The 17,182-nt window shown below is 40.1% G+C and overlaps 1 protein-coding gene across 8 annotated transcripts in view; it reads left to right on the top strand.

Annotated features, from left to right (window-relative positions):
- Positions 1-17,182, top strand: part of TRIM37 (tripartite motif containing 37) — a 151,438-nt gene that overhangs the window by 80,394 nt on the left and 53,862 nt on the right. For all 8 annotated transcript variants that reach the window (XM_027518464.1, XM_027518462.1, XM_027518465.1 and 5 more), the window contains 4 exons: positions 4,998-5,112; positions 5,976-6,194; positions 10,825-10,961; positions 16,282-16,367. In XM_027518464.1, coding sequence (XP_027374265.1) covers positions 4,998-5,112; positions 5,976-6,194; positions 10,825-10,961; positions 16,282-16,367 — 557 coding nt within the window. The remainder of the gene's footprint in view (positions 1-4,997; positions 5,113-5,975; positions 6,195-10,824; positions 10,962-16,281; positions 16,368-17,182) is intronic.

The raw sequence follows: 17,182 nt of genomic DNA, 5'->3' as shown, positions 1-17,182 counted from the left end.
TTGCCTTGATTCATGGACTTGACATTCCAGGTTCCTATGCAATATTGCTCTTTACAGCATCGGACCTTGCTTCTATCACCAGTCCCATCCACAGCTGGGTATTGTTTTTGCTTTGGCTCCATCCCTTCATTCTTTCTGGAGTTATTTCTCCACTGATCTCCAGTAGCATATTGGGCACCTACTGACCTGGGGAGTTTCTCTTTCAGTATCCTATCATTTTGCCATTTCATACTGTTCATGGGGTTCTCAAGGCAAGAATACTGAAGTGGTTTGCCATTCGCTTCTCCAGTGGACCACATTCTGTCAGATCTCTCCACCATGATCCGTCCATCTTGGGTTGCCCCATGGGCATGGCTTAGTTTCATTCAGTAAGACAAGGCTGTAGTCCTAATGTGATTAGATTGAATAGTTTTCTGTGAGTATGGTTTCAGTGTGTCTCCCCTCTGATGCCCTCTTGCAACACCTACCGTCTTACTTGGGTTTCTCTTACCTTGAGCATTGGGTATCTCTTCACAGCTGCTCTAGCAAAGCGCAGCCAATGCTCCTTACCTTGGACAAGGGGTATCTCCTCACCGCCGCCCTTCCTGACCTTCAACGTGGGATAGCTCCTCTAGGCCCTCCTGTGCCTGCACAGCCATGGCGTGGGGTTGGTCCTCCCGGCCACTGCCCCTTAATTATCATTAATTCAGCAACTTTTTCTGAGTCTGTGCCTGGCACTGAGCCAATATATGTATATTAATATATATACACATATATGTTAATATTTATTTTCAATTTTATTATAATAAAATTAATATTTACTTTTGGTCTTAGTTGTGGCACATGGGATCTTCATTGTGCTGGGCAGGCTTTTTCTCTAGTTTTGGCGTGCAGGCTCCATAGTGCAGGGGCCCTGTAGTTTGCAGAATGCAGGCTCTTGTTGAGGCACCCAGGCTCAGTCGTTGTGGTGCTTAGTAGCCCTGCAGCATGTAGAATCTTAGTCCCCTGACCAGGAATTGAACCCTCATCCCCTGCATTGGAAGGTGAATTCAGTTGAAGGAGAGAAAAGAAGAGAAGCTAAAGGCAAAGGAGAAAAGGAAAGATATACCCATTTGAATGCAGAGTTCCAAAGAATAACACGGAGAGATAAGAAAGCCTTACTCAGCGATCAGTGCAAAGAAATAGAGGAAAAACCGTAGAATGGGGAAGACCAGAGATCTCTTCAAGAAAATTAGAGATACCAAGGGAACATTTCATGCAGACATGGGCTCAATAAAGGACAGAAATGGTATGAACCTAATGGAAGCAGAAGGTATTAAGAAGAGGTGGCAAGAATACAGAGAAGAACTGTACAAAAAAGATCTTCTTGACCAAGATAACCACGATGGTGTGATCCCCCTCCTAGAGCCAGGCATCCTGGAGTGTGAAGTCAAGTGGGCCTTAGGAAGCATCACTACGGAGAAAGCTAGTAGAGGCAATGGAATTCCAGCTGAGCTATTTCAAATCCTTAAAGATGATGCTATGAAAGTGCTGCACTTAATATGCCAGCAAATTTGGAAAACCCAGCAGTGGCCACAGGACTGGAAAATGTCAGTTTTCATTCCAATCCCAAAGAAAGGCAATGCCAAAGAATGCTCAAACTACCACACAATTGCACTCATCTCACACGCTAGTAAAGTAATGCTCAAAATTCTCCAAGCCAGGCTAGAACAGTACATGAACCATGAACTTCCAGATGTTCAAGCTGGATTTAGAAAAAGCAGAGGAACCAAAGATCAAATTGCCAACATCCACTGGATCATAGAAAAAGCGAGAGAGTTCCAGAGAAACATCTATTTCTGCTTTATTGACTATGCCAAAGCCCTTGACTGTGTGATCACAACAAAGTGTGGAAAATTCTTCAAGAGATGGGAATAGCAGACCACCTGACTTGCCTCCTGAGAAATCTGTATGCAAGTCAAAAGAACAGTTATAACCGGACATGGAACAACAGACTGGTTCCAAATCTGGAAAGGAATACATAAAGATTGTATATTGTCACATTGCTTACTTAACTTATATGCACGTATATCATGTGAAATGCCAGGGTGGATGAAGCACAAGCTGGAATCAAAATTGCCGGGAGAAATATCAGTAACCTCAGATATGCAGATGACACCACCCTTATGGCAGAAGGCAAAGAAGAACTAAAGAGCCTCTTGATTAAAGTGAAAGAGGAAAGTGAAAAAGTTGGCTTAAAACTCAGCATTTCAGAAAACTTAAGATTATGGCATCCGGTTCCCATCACTTTATGACAAATAGATGGGCAACAATGGAAACAGTAAAAGACTTTATACTTTTTTGCTCCAAAATCACTGCAGATGGTAACTGCAGGCATGTAATTAAAAGATACTTGCTCTTTGGAGGAAAAGCTATAACCACCCTAGACAGCATATTAAAAGGCAGAGACATTACTTTGCTGACAGACTCCGTCTAGTTAAAGCTATGGTTTTTCCAGTAGTCGTGTATGGATGTAAGATTTGGACTATAAAGAAAGCTGAGAGCTGCAGAATTGATGCTTTTGAACTGAGGTGTTAGAGAAGACTCTTGAGAGTCCCTTGGACTGCAAGGAGATCCAACCAGTCCATCCTGAAGGAAATCGGTCCTAAGTATTCACTGGAAGGACTGATGCTGAAGCTGTAACTCCAATACTTTGGCTACCTGATTCGAAGAACTGAGTCATTGGAAATGACCCTGATTCTGGGAAGGATTGAGGGCAGGAGGAGAAGGGGAGGACAGAGGATGAGATAGTTGGATGGCATCATCGACTTGATGGACATGGGTTTGGGTGGACTTGGGGAGTTGATGATTGCCAGGGAGGCCTGGTGTGCTGTGGTTCATTGGGTTGCAAAGAGTCGGACATAACTGAGCAATTGAACTGAACTGAACCCCTGCATTGGAAGGTGAATTGTTCACCATTGCCCCTCCAGGGAAGTCCCTGGGCTAATATTAGGAAAGAAATTAAGAATCAGTTGCCTGGTTTTAGTCGTTTGGAAACTAAAGATGAAATGGGCTGAAGGTTGAAAACTGTTATTATACCGTAAAAGCTGTATAAATAAATTGCTGTGGGTTCGTGGAGAAAGGGCTTTTCAATATAGTGTATAACATTTATATATTTAATGAGGGCTTGTTCAAAATTTAAAATCTTAATGTAAGATTCTGATGGAATTTTATATGTTTATTAGAAAGTTATTTAAGTCTATGCTGCTGCCGCCGCCAAGTTGCTTCAGTCGTTTCCGACTCTGTGCGACCCCATAGACAGCAGCCCACCAGGCTCCCCTGTCCCTGGGATTCTCCAGGCAAGAACACTGGAGTGGGTTGCCATTTCCTTCTCCAATGCGTGAAGTGTAAAGTGAAAGTGAAGTCGCTCAGCTGTGTCCAACTCTTCGTGATCCCATGGACTTCAGCCTATGCTATATATGGAAATTCTTTCATTAAAAGGGATAGTTAAGGAATTTTACCTGCTGCTTGCTTTTATTTTAATGGCACAGATACTAAAAGTAATACACAGGGTTAGTCAGTTCCATTAGTCATTTAAAGGTAATATGTTTCAGATAGTCTCACCAGTGTCCAACCTATGTATGCTGTCTGGCAGTATCCACTTAGAATAGTGTTTGAGTGAATCATCTCTACCCTTTGATGCATGAGTATCCTTAACTAAAAATAGTTATTTGCTGCAGATAGCTGTTAGGTGGTCAGTAGATTCCTACACTAACTCTAAAATCCTAGAAAAAAATGGGATGGTAGTTCACATAAGGGTGGCAAGACTAGAAGAGGAATTTTGTGTGTGTGCTCAGTCGCTGATTCATGTCCAGCCCTTTGTGACCCCATGAACTGTAGCCCACCACAGTCCTCTGTTCATGGAATTTTCCAGGGAAGAATACTGGAGAAAGTTGGCATTTCGTACTCCAGGGGATCTTCGTGTCTCCTGCATAGGCAGGCAGATTCTTTAGCACTGAGCCACACGGGAAGCCCAGAGGGGGATTTGCAAGCTTCCAAACTAGCCTTGTGTCCTGTGGCCCTTCCGTTCTTCAGAAACATCTTTTATGCATTACTGTAATTTTTTTCACTATAAATGGAGTCATGTTTATCTAACAAGGTAGGTGTGGGGTTTTAAATATTTTTGCTTTAAAAAGTGTTAGTTTTTTTACAGTACAGATAATTCCGAAGAGATCAAGATCCTGTCTTATATCCAATTTTATGTTTTAATACGTAGAGATAGTTGTTTTTTCCCCTAACCCTAACTTTTTTTTTTACTAACGAGTATGAAATATGGGAACATGAGATGGAAGAGGGAATGAAAAAGGGCAGTGCCTAAAATAAACTTTGCTTGTTTTGCTAGGGTCTGACCTAGACAAGAAGGGAGAATGAAGTATTAGCTATCTCCTTCCTGCATAGTATGATCCTCTTCCCAGCTAATGTTCAGCAGTGTATTTGAGGTAGATTCTTATAGTAAATGTATTTTAAGTAGGTTAGTTTAGAAGCTTAACCATGATGTGTAATGTTACTTCTTTAGAAAAATACAGTGTGAATTTAGCAGCTGACTTAGATATAAATTTTCAGAACCATATGTCATTATAATTAGTGGACTACATGTATAAACGGCAAGTACCAGGAGCTCCGAGTTCTGGATTTTGGCCTCATTTGTGTACTCAGTGCTCAGTCACGTCCAACTCTTACACCCTCATGGACTGTAGTCTGCCAAGCTCCTCTGTCCATGGGATTTCCCAGGCAAGAATACTGGAGTGGGTTGCCATCTCCTCCTCCAGGAGATCTTCCTGACCCAAGGATTGAACCCACATTTCCTGCGTCTTCTGCGTTGGCAGGAGAGTTTTTTTTACCACTGCACCACCTGGGACGATCTTGGCCTTATAATGAAGTAAGTTTAAAATTGCAGAATTTAATAGTTACAGTTTCAAGGCTTGGTTGGTAATATTTTACTGTTTGGATTAGTTTTCATGTGCAGCTATTCTTTTAAGGTTTCAGGTTCGTTCACCAACTTTCTTTCAAAAATGCCGGGACCAGCATTGGTATATCACTCAATTGGAAGCTGCACAAACTAGCTATATCCAACAGATAAATAACCTTAAAGAGGTAAGCAAAAAGACATATTATAGGTTTTGTGTTTCATATTGTCTTTTAGGCCTGTTAAATTTGCATTTAGAGTCTGGGTATTTTTGGTGTTTGTAACTTTGTAGATAAATCCGCTTGTTCTTTGTTCTCATTACCTTTGAGTCTCATTCTGGACTGTCCAGTTCAGTAGGCACTAGCACATGTGGTCATCGAGACCTAAAGATCCAGTTCCTTCGTTGTGCTAGCTAGCTTGCATTGGGAATCGCAATACAGAACATTTCCATCATTGCTTAAGATTGTATTGCACAGTGCTGCTCTAGTTGGAGGCAGACTCTTGAGTTTCTCTCAGTGACTTGGGTATTTCTCTTCCCTGACAATTAAATTTTGCCCATCTTGAATTCTCATTGTTGTTGAACTGAGTGCTGGAGAGGATCAGTTAATGAACTTTTATTTTACAATGCTAAACTGAATTATGTGAAGAATGTTTCTTTCTGCCAGTGGATGTTAGGATGGGGTGAGAAATTTGAAGTGCTGGGTGTGGCTTAATATATGAAGGAGGAAAACATGACTATTTAAAAAATTTTTCATGTCAAGTATACTATCTAAAACTGCCTATATTTATGATGCGGTTTGCTAATTGTATATGTAGCATGGGCTATAGATGAGAAGAAAGATGAGAATAAATTGGGCAGTTTTTCTTTGTATAGATTTTTCCATTAGCAGAAGTCAAGTAGGTATGAGATAGATGGTTCAAGAACTATATTTATGAATATCTGGGTGTGTGGGGCGATTTTTTTGTTTGTTTTGTTTTGATTTTGCTTGAAACAATTTTACTAGTGACAGACTGCTTATGACACATGTTTGTGTTGTTCTTTTTTTAAAAGAGACTTACTATTGAGTTGTCTCGAACTCAGAAATCAAGAGATTTGTCACCACCAGATAATCATCTTAGCCCCCAAAATGATGACACTCCTGAGACACGAGCTAAGAAGTCTGGATCATGCGCTGACGTGCTTCTCCAGGATGGTCCTACCACAGCTTCTGTACGAGAGGTCAAGGAGGATGAAGAAGATGAGGAGAAGATTCAGAATGAAGATTATCATGTAATAATTAGACCTGCTTTAGATTCATTTCATATTTGAAAAGAGAAATAATATAGTTTTCAGCATATCATGTAGGGGGATCAGTGTGCCAAAAATCTTGTCCATTTATGTTTTTGTTACTAATATATGCCCTGTTGTGACTATTAATATGTCAGAAGTTGAATCAAAAGTGTTTCAAGTTTCTAAAAATTAATTTATTATAGGAAACTGTACAGTCTACACAAGAAACTGTGGTATACATTCTAGAAGCTGTGTAAGTTGTAGATTTTAAAAATGTGTCTTATTTCTATTCACTGCATCTAGTTGAAGTACCTTATCATTGCATATGTAGGTAGGATGGTTTAGGATTTGGGAAGTAGCCAGATTTTGTCCCAGCTAAACTACAGTTAGAATGATATTTCAAGACGTGGTTGTTACTGTTTAAGGTAAGAGAGAAATGGAGAGATAAGCCCTTTTTGGTATATTTGTTTAAGATGGGCACTGAGTGTAGTAGTGCATACCTGGGACCTTTTGAAGATGGTTGCTGTTATCTTCATTACCTCCACCATAATTTGGCCCTAGGTAAATAACAGGGAGAGAACCCAGCTCTACCCTTCAACAAAAAATTGGATTGAAGATTTACTGAGCATGGCCCCGCCCATCAGAACAAGACCCAGGTTTCCCCTCAGTCAGTCTCTCCCATCAGGAAATTTCCATAAGCCTCTTATCCTTCTCCATCAGAGGGCAGACAGACTGAAATCACAGCAGACTAACCAATTTGATCACATGGACCACAGCCTTGTCTAACTCATGAAACTTTGAGCCATGCCGTGTAGGGCCACCCAAGATGGACAGGTCATTATGGAGAGTACTGACAAAATGTGGTCCACTGGAGAAGGGAATGGCAAGCCACTTCAGTATTCTTGCCTTGAGAACCCCATAAACAGTAGGAAAAGGCAAAAAGATAGGACATTGGAAGATGAACTCCCCAGGTCGGTAGGTGCCCAATATGCTACTGGAGATCCGTGGAGAAATAACTCCAGTAAGAATGAAGAGACAGAGCCAAAGCAAAAACAATACTCAGTTGTGGATGTGACTGGTGATAGAAGCAAGGTCCAATTCTGCAAAGAACAATATTGCATAGAAACCTGGAGTATTAGTTCCATGAATCAAGGCAAATTGAAAGTGGTCAAACAGGAGATGGCAAGAGTGAATGTCGACATTTTAGAACTCAGCAAACTAAAATGGAATGGGTTATTTAACTCAGATGACCATTACATCTACTGCTGTGGGCAAGAATCCCTTAGAAGAAATGGAGTAAAAGAACAAGAGAGTCTGAAATGCAGTACTTGGAAGCAGTCTTAAAATGACAGAATGATCTCTGTTTGTTTCCAAGGCAAACCATTCAGTATCACAGTAATGCAAGTCTGTGCCCTGACCAGAAATGCTGAAGAAGCTAAAATTGAACAGTTCTATGAAGACTTACAAGACCTTCCAGGTGAAGTGAAGTTGCTCAGTTGTGTCTGACTCTTTGCGACCCTGTGGACTGTAGCCCACCAGGCTCCTCTGTCCATGGGATTCTCCAGGCAAGAATACTGGAGTGGGTTGCCATTTCCTTCTCCAGGGATCGAACCCAGGTCTCCTGCATTGCAGGCAGATGCTTTAACCTCTGACAAGACCTTCTAAAACTGACAACAAAAAACCATGTCCTTTTCATTATAGGGGATAGGAATGCAAAAGTAGGAAGTCAAGAGATACCTGGAGTAACAGGCAAATTTGGCCTTGGAGTACAGAATGAAGCAGGGCAAAGGCTAATAAAGAGTTTTGCCAAAAGAATGCGCTGGTCATAGCAAATACCCTCTTCCAACAACATGAGAGAAGACTTGACAAATGAGCATCACCAAATGGTCAATACCGAAATCAGATTGATTATATTCTTTGCAGCCAAAGATGGAGAAGCTCTATACAGTCAGCAAAAACAAGACCGGGAGCTGACTGTGACTCAGATCATGAATTCCTTATTGCCAAATTCAGACTTAAATTGAAAAAAGTAAGGAAAACCACTATACCATTCAGGTATAACCTAAATGAAATCCCTTAAGTGGAAGTGACAGATTTCAAGGGATTAGATCTGATTGAGTGCCTGAAGAACTATGGACAGAGGTTCCCCATCCCCAAGAAAAAGAAATGCAAAAAGGCTAAATGGTTGTCTGAGGATGCCTTACAAATAGCTGAGAAAAGAAGAGAAGTGAAAGGCAAAGGAGAAAAGGAAAGATATATTTGAGTGCAGAGTTCTTAAGAATAGCAAGGAGAGATACAAAAGCCTTCTCAGTGATCAGTGCAAAGAAATAGCAGAAAACAATAGAATGGGAAAGACTAGAGATAAGGGTACTTTTCCTGTAAAAATAGGGAACTAAAGGACAAAAATGGTATGGACCTAACAGAAGCAGAAGATATTAAGAAGAGGTGGCAAGAATACACAGAACTATACAAAAAAGAACTTCACAAACCAGATAATCACGATGGTATGATCATTAACCTAGAGCCAGACATCCTGGAGTGCAAAGTCAAGTGGGCCTTAGGAAGCATCACTACGAACAAAGCTAGTGGAGGTGATGGAATTCCAGTTGAGCTATTTCACATCTTAAAAGATGATGCTGTGAAAGTGCTGCACTCAATATGCCAGCAAATTTGGAAAACTCAGCAGTGGCCTCAGGACTAGAAGACGTTAGTTTTCATTCCACTCCCAAAGAACGGCAATGCCAAAGAATGCTCAAACTACCGCACAATTGCACTCATCTCACACGCTAGTAATGCTCAAAATTCTCCAAGCCAGGCTTCAGTTGTACATGAACTGTGAACTTCCAGATGTTCAAACTGGATTTAGAAAAGGCAGAGGAACCAGAGATCAAATTGCCAACATCTGTTGGATCATCAAAAAAGCAAGAGAGTTCCAGAAAAACATCTGCTTTATTGACTATGTCAAAGACTTTGACTGTGGATCACAGCAAACTGTGGAAAATTCCTCAGGAGATGGGAATACCAGAGCACCTAACCTGCCTCTTGAGAAATCAGTATGCAGGTCAAGAAGCAACAGTTAGAACTGTACATGGAACAACAGACTGGTTCCAAATCAGGAAAGGAGTACGTCAAGGCTGTATATTGTCATCCTGCTTATTTAACTTGTATGCACAGTATGTCATGAGAAGCGCTGGGCTGGAGGAAGCACAAGCTGGAATCAAGATTGCCGGGAGAAATATCAATAACCTCAGATATGCAGATGGCACCACTCTTATGGCAGAAAGTGAAGAGGAACTAAAGAGCCTCTTGATGAAGGTGAAAGAGAGTGAGAAAGTTAGCTTAAAACTCAACATTCAGAAAACTAAGATCATGGCATCCGGTCCCATCACTTCATGGCAAATAGATGGGGAAACAATGGAAACAGTGATAGACTTTATAGTTTTGGGCTCCAAAATCCCTGCAGATTGTGACTGCAGCCATGAAATTAACTCTTGCTCCTTGGAAGAAAAGGTATGACCAGCCTAGATAGCAGACTAAAAAGCAGAGACATTACGTTGCCAGCAAAGATCCATCTAGTCAAAGCTATGGTTTTTCCAGTAGTCATTTATGGATGTGAGAGTTGGGCTATAAAGAAAGCTGAGAGGAGAACAATTGATGCTTTTGTACTGTGGGGCTGTAGAAGAATCTTGAGAGTCCATTGGACTGCAGGGAGATCGAACCAGTCCATCCTAAAGGAAATCAGTCCTGAATATTCATTGGAAGGACTGATGTTGAAGCTGAAACTCCAGTAGTTTGGCCACCTGATACAAAGAACTGACTCCTCGGAAAAGACCCTGATGCTGGGAAAGATTGAAAGTGGGAGGAGAAGGGGATGACAGAGGATGAGATAGTTGGATGGCATCACCGACTCTGTGGACATGAGTTTGAGTAAACTCCCGGAGTTGATCATGGACAGGGAGGCCTGGTGTGCCGCAGCCCATGGGGTTGCAAAGAGTCAGACACAACTGAGCGACTGAGATGAAGTGAAGACAGGAAGCTTCAGGTGTATGTTATAATTGATGGAGTCAGTGGGGAGAAAGATTGAAAATTACGGCACGTGTATTGACATAACAGACTCTTTTAGGAATATTAGACGTTGGAATGGAGAACTCAGGTGTAACAGTTAACCTTTGATAGAATTAGTTAAAGGAAGGATGGAGTTTGTAGGTAGGGCCACTGAAAGTTGGAGGCAGTTACTAGCCATAGCCAGTTGGAGAAGGAAATGGCAACCCACTCCAGTGTTCTTGCCTGGAGAATCCCAGGGACAGAGGAGCCTGGTGGCCTGCTGTCTGTGGGGTTGCACAGAGTCGGACATGACTGAAGCAACTCAGCAGCAGCAGACCTTGAGGAATGATGATTTTAAATGTTATTCTGTGAGGAAGTTGGTGTGGACTGTATGAACCATTTCCAGCTGCAATTGGCAGAAATGACTTGGTGGTGGTCCTAGGTAATGTGGTTGTGTGGTTTATCTCTACAGGGCTCAGCAGTGTAGGCCCAGCAGCAGCGAATTCAGATGAGTACCTTTTAGGTGCTTAGTCCAGGCTGAGTGGAAACATGTGAGATAGAATCTTGTTCCTTTGCCTTAATCTAGCATGAGCTTTCCGATGGAGACCTGGACCTGGATCTCGTTGGGGAAGATGAAGCGAATCAGCTCGATGGCAGCAGCTCTTCTGCCAGTTCCACAGCCACAAGCAACACTGAAGAGAATGACATTGACGAGGAGACGATGTGAGTGTCGCACACTAACTACAGCTGTAAATATCTGAGTGACAATTACTAGAAGCACAGTAGTTATATTAGGCCTAAAACTGGGTGGTGGCTCAGACGGTAAAGCGTCTGCCCGCAATGCGGGAGACCCGGGTTCCATCCCTGGGTCGGGAAGATCCCCTGGAGAAGGAAATGGCAACCCACTCCAGTATTGCCTGGAAAATCCCACGGACAGAGGAGCCTGGCAGGCTACAGTCCATGGGTCTCAAAGAATCGGACACAACTGAGCGACTTCAGTTTCTTTCTTTATTTCTTTCACTTTCTTTTTCTTTCTAAAACTGGGGATATTAAGCATTTTTTCCCCTTGATTTACCCTATATTATATAAATGAAGGAAGAGTGAGTTCCCTCCCTCTCATCTCTGGGATCCAAATAGAGTTTTAGTTATAGCTTTAACTTTTAATTTTGTTGTTATTTCATGTGTAAGAAATGTTGCAAAAATAGTAACAGATTAATTCCCCAAATGTTAATGTTTTACTTTGTTATGTTTCTCTTTCTCTCCACATAAAATTTTATGAGAGAATTTGAGATAAAGTAAATACAGTTCTCATTGTATTAACTCCTCAAAATAGACCTTTTGCACCTAAAGTTCCCTCATTAGAATACTTGGCAAATTGTCTTAAAGGGTTAGTTAAAATGTGAAGCCTTTAAGTTACCAAATCAGAAATCATTATTACTGATTTTTTTAAACATATAAAATAAAACTTATTCATTTTCATTTGAACTAACATGAAAAGTTGTTTAAGATGGTGATTCTATGAAGTGAAATCATCTTGATAAATAGCATATATGGTTCTACCTGAATTCATTTCTTTGACTGTTAGATCTCTTGGCTTTTTTCAGGGTAGTTTTGAGGGCATTGTATTTTCCATTAAGCTTGATTCACAGCCTTTCATTATATTGACTTTTTTAAAAGAAATATTTATTAATTTGGCTCTGCTGGCTCTCTTAGTTATGATGCGCAGGATCTTAGATCTTTGTTGTAGCCTGCAGGATCCTTTGTTGTGGCAGGATCCTTAGTTCAGGCATGCAAACTCTTCTTTACAGCATGTGGGATCTAGTTCCCTGATCAGTAATTGAAGCCAGGTCCCCGCATTGGAAGTGCAGAGTACTAATCGCCAGACCACCAGAGAAGTCCCCAGATTGACTTTGAATGTTTTTTCCACTAGAAAGTGTTTGATTATGTTCTCTTTATTTGCATGCATCTACATTAATAGCTTGATTCAAAGTATATTGTATAATTCATAGAAATAGCGCAGTTAAGCCAATTTGAACATCTGTACTGTGCTCAGTCACTTGAGTTGTGTCTTTGTGACCCTGTGGACTGTAGCCCGGCAGGCTCCTCTGTCCATGGGATTCTCCAGGCAAGAATACTGGAGTGGGTAGCCATGCCGTCCTCCAGGGAATCTTCTTGGACCATGGTTGGACCTGCATCTCCTGCATTGCAGGCAGATTCTTTACTGCTGAGCCACTGGCTCACCCAATTTGACCTTCTCAGGAACATACATTGTTAGCTTTTACAAATTAAGGTCGGTTCCCTCCTCTAATAGATAGGGAACTAGGAACATAGTTGATTTGGATAATGATTATTATAAATAACTTTCAGTTAGCTAGAGCACAGGCCTTGTTCTTTCCCTCCACCTCAGTCTTTATGATAGCAGTATGCATTTTCTTCTTGCTGTTTGTTTTTTTCTTTTTTTTTGAGGTAATTGTAAATTCACTTTCAGTTGTGAGAAATAATGTAAGAGTCCATATGCCCTTTGTCCAATTTTCCCCAGTAGTAAGTAACAGACATCACAGCCAGGATATTGATTGACATAAGCAAGATACAGAACATTTCCATCACCACAAGTGCCCCATAGGTTGCTGTTCTATTACATACCTACTTTCCCCACCTAACCTCTTCCTTTGCAACCACCCATGTTTTCCTTGTTTCTATAATTTTGTCATTTAAAGGATGTTATGTAAATGGAATCATACAGTATGTAACACTTAGGGGCTGGCGTTTTCCCCACTCTGCCTGATTCTCTGGGGACTCATCCATGTTATTGTGTGCATAGGTAGTTTGTTCGCTCTAATGCTGATAAATGGTTTGTGTTGTGGATACACTACAATTTGTTCAACTGTTCACTTGTTGAAGAACATCTGGATTGTTTTCAGTTTGGGGCTACTATAAATAAAACTACTAGAAACATTCATGTACAGAATTTTGTGTGAACCTAAATCTCCATTTCTCTTGGATAGGTTTAACTGCTGGATTGTATGGTAATTGAAAGTTTAGTTTTTGAAGAAACTGCCAAGTAGTTTTCTAGTTTTTGCATTCTTATGAGCAGTATATGTATGGTCCACTTTCGCAGCATTTAGTATTGCCCTAGGTTTTATTTTAGTCATTGTGATATCTCATTGTGGTATTAATTTACTTCCCCCTGTTAGCTAATGATGTTGAACATCTTTTCATGTGCCTAATTTCCCATAGGCATATCCTCACTGGTAAAATTTCTCTTCGTGTCTTTTACCTGTTTTCTAATTGGAACTTTTTTTTTTTTAATGATAAAATATATATAACCACAGGAGAAGGAAATGGCAACCCACTTCAGTACTTTGCCTGAAAAATCCCAGACTGGCCTGGCAGACTACAGTTCATGGGGTTGCATAGAGTTGGACAAGACTGAGTGACTGAGCCTGCATGCTTGCATGCATACATAATAATTTCTAAGGGCAATTCAGTGGGATTAAATATTCGTGTTGCACACCCGTCACCACTATCTATCCCTAGAGCTTTTTTTTCATCTTCCCAGACTAAAGTCTGTACCCATAAAACAATAATGCCCTCTTTCCTCCTAGCAACTACTGTTGAGTTTAGAGAATTCTTTGTATATTAGATCCTGGAGAAGGAAATGGCAGCCCACTCCAGTACTCTTGCCTGGAAAATCCCATGGACAGAGGAGCCTGGTAGGCTATAGTCCATGGAGTCTGAAAGAGTCTACACGACTGAGCAACTTCACTTCACTTTCACTTGCATATTAGGTACTAGTCCTTTGCTGAATTTGGAAAATGCTTTGAAGATAACTTTCATTCTCTAGCTTATCTTTTCATATTGACAGGGTCTTTTGCCAATCAGAAATTTTTAATATTTCAAGTGTTTTGTAGTTTTCAGAGTATATGTTTTATACATTTTTGAAATCATTCATCAGTATCTTACTCTTTTTCATGCTATTATAAATGTAGTTGAATTTTCTTTTCAAGTTTCTTTTGTGGGTTGTTCTTTGATCTTATTCTTTTTCATGCTATTGTAAATGCAATTGAATTTTCTTTTAAAATTTCTTTTGTGGGTTGTTCTTTGTAAGTACATGAAAATGCAGATTTTTTGTATCCTGCAACCTTGTTAACTTGTTTATGAATTCTAATCTTTTTTTAATGGATTCTTTAGATTTTTCTATGTGTAATATTATACCTGTAAATAGATATAGTTTTACTTATTCTTTTCCAATTTGAGTGCCTTCTATCTCTTTTTCTTTCCTAAGTTTACCGGATAGAACATCGTATAGAATTGGTGGGAGTAGACATTCTTTCTTATCTTGTTCCTGATTTTACAGGGAAAGTTCAGTCTTTGACCACTTAATGTGATGTCAGCTATGAGTTTTCCATAGATGCCCATCTGGTTTATTGAGTGTTTTTATTATGAAAGGGTATTGGTTTTTTCAAAGTCTCTTTCTGCATCTCTTCAGATGATCATGTAGCTTTTATTTTTTATTCTATTAATATGGTGTATTACATTAGTTCATTTTCAGATTCTAAACCAACTTTGCGTTCCTTGGATAATTTCTACTCTGCCATGGTGTGTAACTCCTTACCTTTGGCTGGATTCCTAGTTTTCTTTTTTGCTGGATTCCATTTGAGGGTTGTTTTTTTTTTTTAATGTTCTTAATAGTGTTATACCTTTTTCTGTGGCTCTGTTTTTATAGCCTGCTTCTCACAGGCAACATTTCTGAGCCAGAGTTCTGAAGCTAGAGTGAGGACAGAGGTGTGCTTACTTCTCCCACTCTAGAAGCTGAGCCAGTGGGAGTGGGAGAGTTGGGGGCTGTAGCCTCAACTCTTTTCAGTTGGTCTTCTGAGGCCTGGAACTTCTGCTTTATGAGTGACTTGTGGCAAGGGTGATCTGGGCCCCAGTTTCTTCACATGCTGCATTAAAGGTAGAGCCTTGGGTCTGGATGGAAGAAGGGAATCCCTGCCTCTTGGCCACATATACCTGAATTTAGCCTAGCCACAGGTATCTTGGAGCAGGGTGAGAAATGCTGCAGTCTTGTTCCTCTTGGGAATATAGCCCTTTTCCTGGGAGCTGTGGGAAATGGGAGCCTTATATGCTTGGGTGCATCAGTCAGAAGTGGAATTGCTGTATCACTGCTCTTGGTTCACGTACCACAGACTCATTGTTGTTACCAAATTTCATTACTGTTTTTCATTTGCTATATGCTCTTAGAATCATTTCCAGAGTCTAAACTGTTGCCTTAAAAAATAATGTTCACAGTGTTACTGGAGAGCAGATCTGTAGAGCTTCTCATTCTGTCAACCTGGGAATTGATTTTCAGACTACTTTGGGCTTCCTGATGGCTCAGCTGGTAAAGAATCCACCAGCAATGCAGGAGACCCTGGTTCAATTCCTGGGTTGGGAAGATCCCCTGGAGAAGGGAAAGTCTACCCACTCCAGTATTTTGGCCTGGAGAATTCCATGGACCGTATAGTCCATTGGTTGCAAAGAGTCGGGCACGCCTGAGTGACTTTCACTTTAAATACCCACAACTAGCGCTGATTTGTGCTATTCCATATAGTACTTTGTCGTGTAAAATAAGACAATTGTGTTTTGATAAACAACACCGTCTTTTCTGAAATGATATCTTAAGAAACTAGTTTTTAGTCATATATAGTAATTTGAACATCCTTGTTAACCTTAAAATGTACAGTTTTAACCGTAATTTACTACCATTAAATTACAAATTCTTTGAAGCTATAATCTCTTCTGCTTACATGGTTCTCAGATTTTCCATTTTGAAAATTAAATGTTGCCAACCTATTTTAGTACTTTAAAAAGGTAGATTGAACATTAATAATACTGTACATACATGTGATAATGACGAAAGTCTTTCCCCTCAGTTTTCTGTTTAGAAATATACTGTTACTTCATAGGAGAAAGCTATACACTATTGTTGTAAAATTCTTTGAGATATGACAGATAATGTTAATTTTACTTACTATGTGGAAAAATGAATTCTGTATATTCTTAGGTCTGGAGAGAATGATGTGGAATACAACAACATGGAATTGGAAGAGGGGGAACTCATGGAAGATGCAGCTGCAGCAGGACCTCCAGGTACTGGAGCCAAACCCCACAGCCATCCTGTCTTCTCTTTCCTCTTCTTTGACTGTATCATATTTTAATATGTGGCAGCCATTGCACTACATTGTTCATGGTGTTAGAAGGACTGTATTTTATGTATGGATTTTGGGATATTACTAATAGTATTTAGAATAGTAATAGCTAAAATTTGATGCATTCTTACATAGCAGGCATTATGCGAAAGCACTTAATGTGTACCTTATCTCATTTACCTATAAAATTCTTGGAGGCAGATTTTAATATTATCTTCTTTTTGTAGCTGTAGAAACTGATGTGCAAAGGAATTAAGCAACATGTTGTCGTTTTACAATTAAGTAAATGAAAGAGGAATTAGAGTTTTTTGTTTATTTGAATCCAAAGCTCATGATCTTATCCACTATTACAAGCTTACTTTTTATGATACATAAGTTTTGTTTGTATATCTACCTCTACTATAGATTAATTAGAATAGAATCACTGAATCTTTGAGTTACAGAAGACGTTTTGAGAACTCAGTTTATGTGGAAAAAGCTCAGAGATTTAGTTGGTATAGCTAGACCAGAACCTCACGTCGTCGTCTTGAACCTAGCTTTTTGCTCAAGTACACGGCCGCTCCTGGGATAAGCAGTTTTAAGTAGTAAGGGTTTCTTTTGTTGTCTTGGACCTATTCAGTTGAGCACGGGGATTTTGGCTAGATCAGTTATCAACTAGTTTTTTTACTGCTTCTGTTTTACCTGCATCGCCCTTGGTATGAACATTGGCATGTTCTGTAGCATGCTTGAATATCTGAAGACCTCTTTAATACTGCT

This window comes from Bos indicus x Bos taurus, chromosome 19, assembly GCF_003369695.1.
Source record: "Bos indicus x Bos taurus breed Angus x Brahman F1 hybrid chromosome 19, Bos_hybrid_MaternalHap_v2.0, whole genome shotgun sequence".
Classification (NCBI taxonomy): Eukaryota; Metazoa; Chordata; class Mammalia; order Artiodactyla; family Bovidae; genus Bos; species Bos indicus x Bos taurus.
The sequence above is the reverse complement of the archived record's forward strand: the minus strand, read 5'-3'. Positions and strand labels throughout refer to the sequence as shown.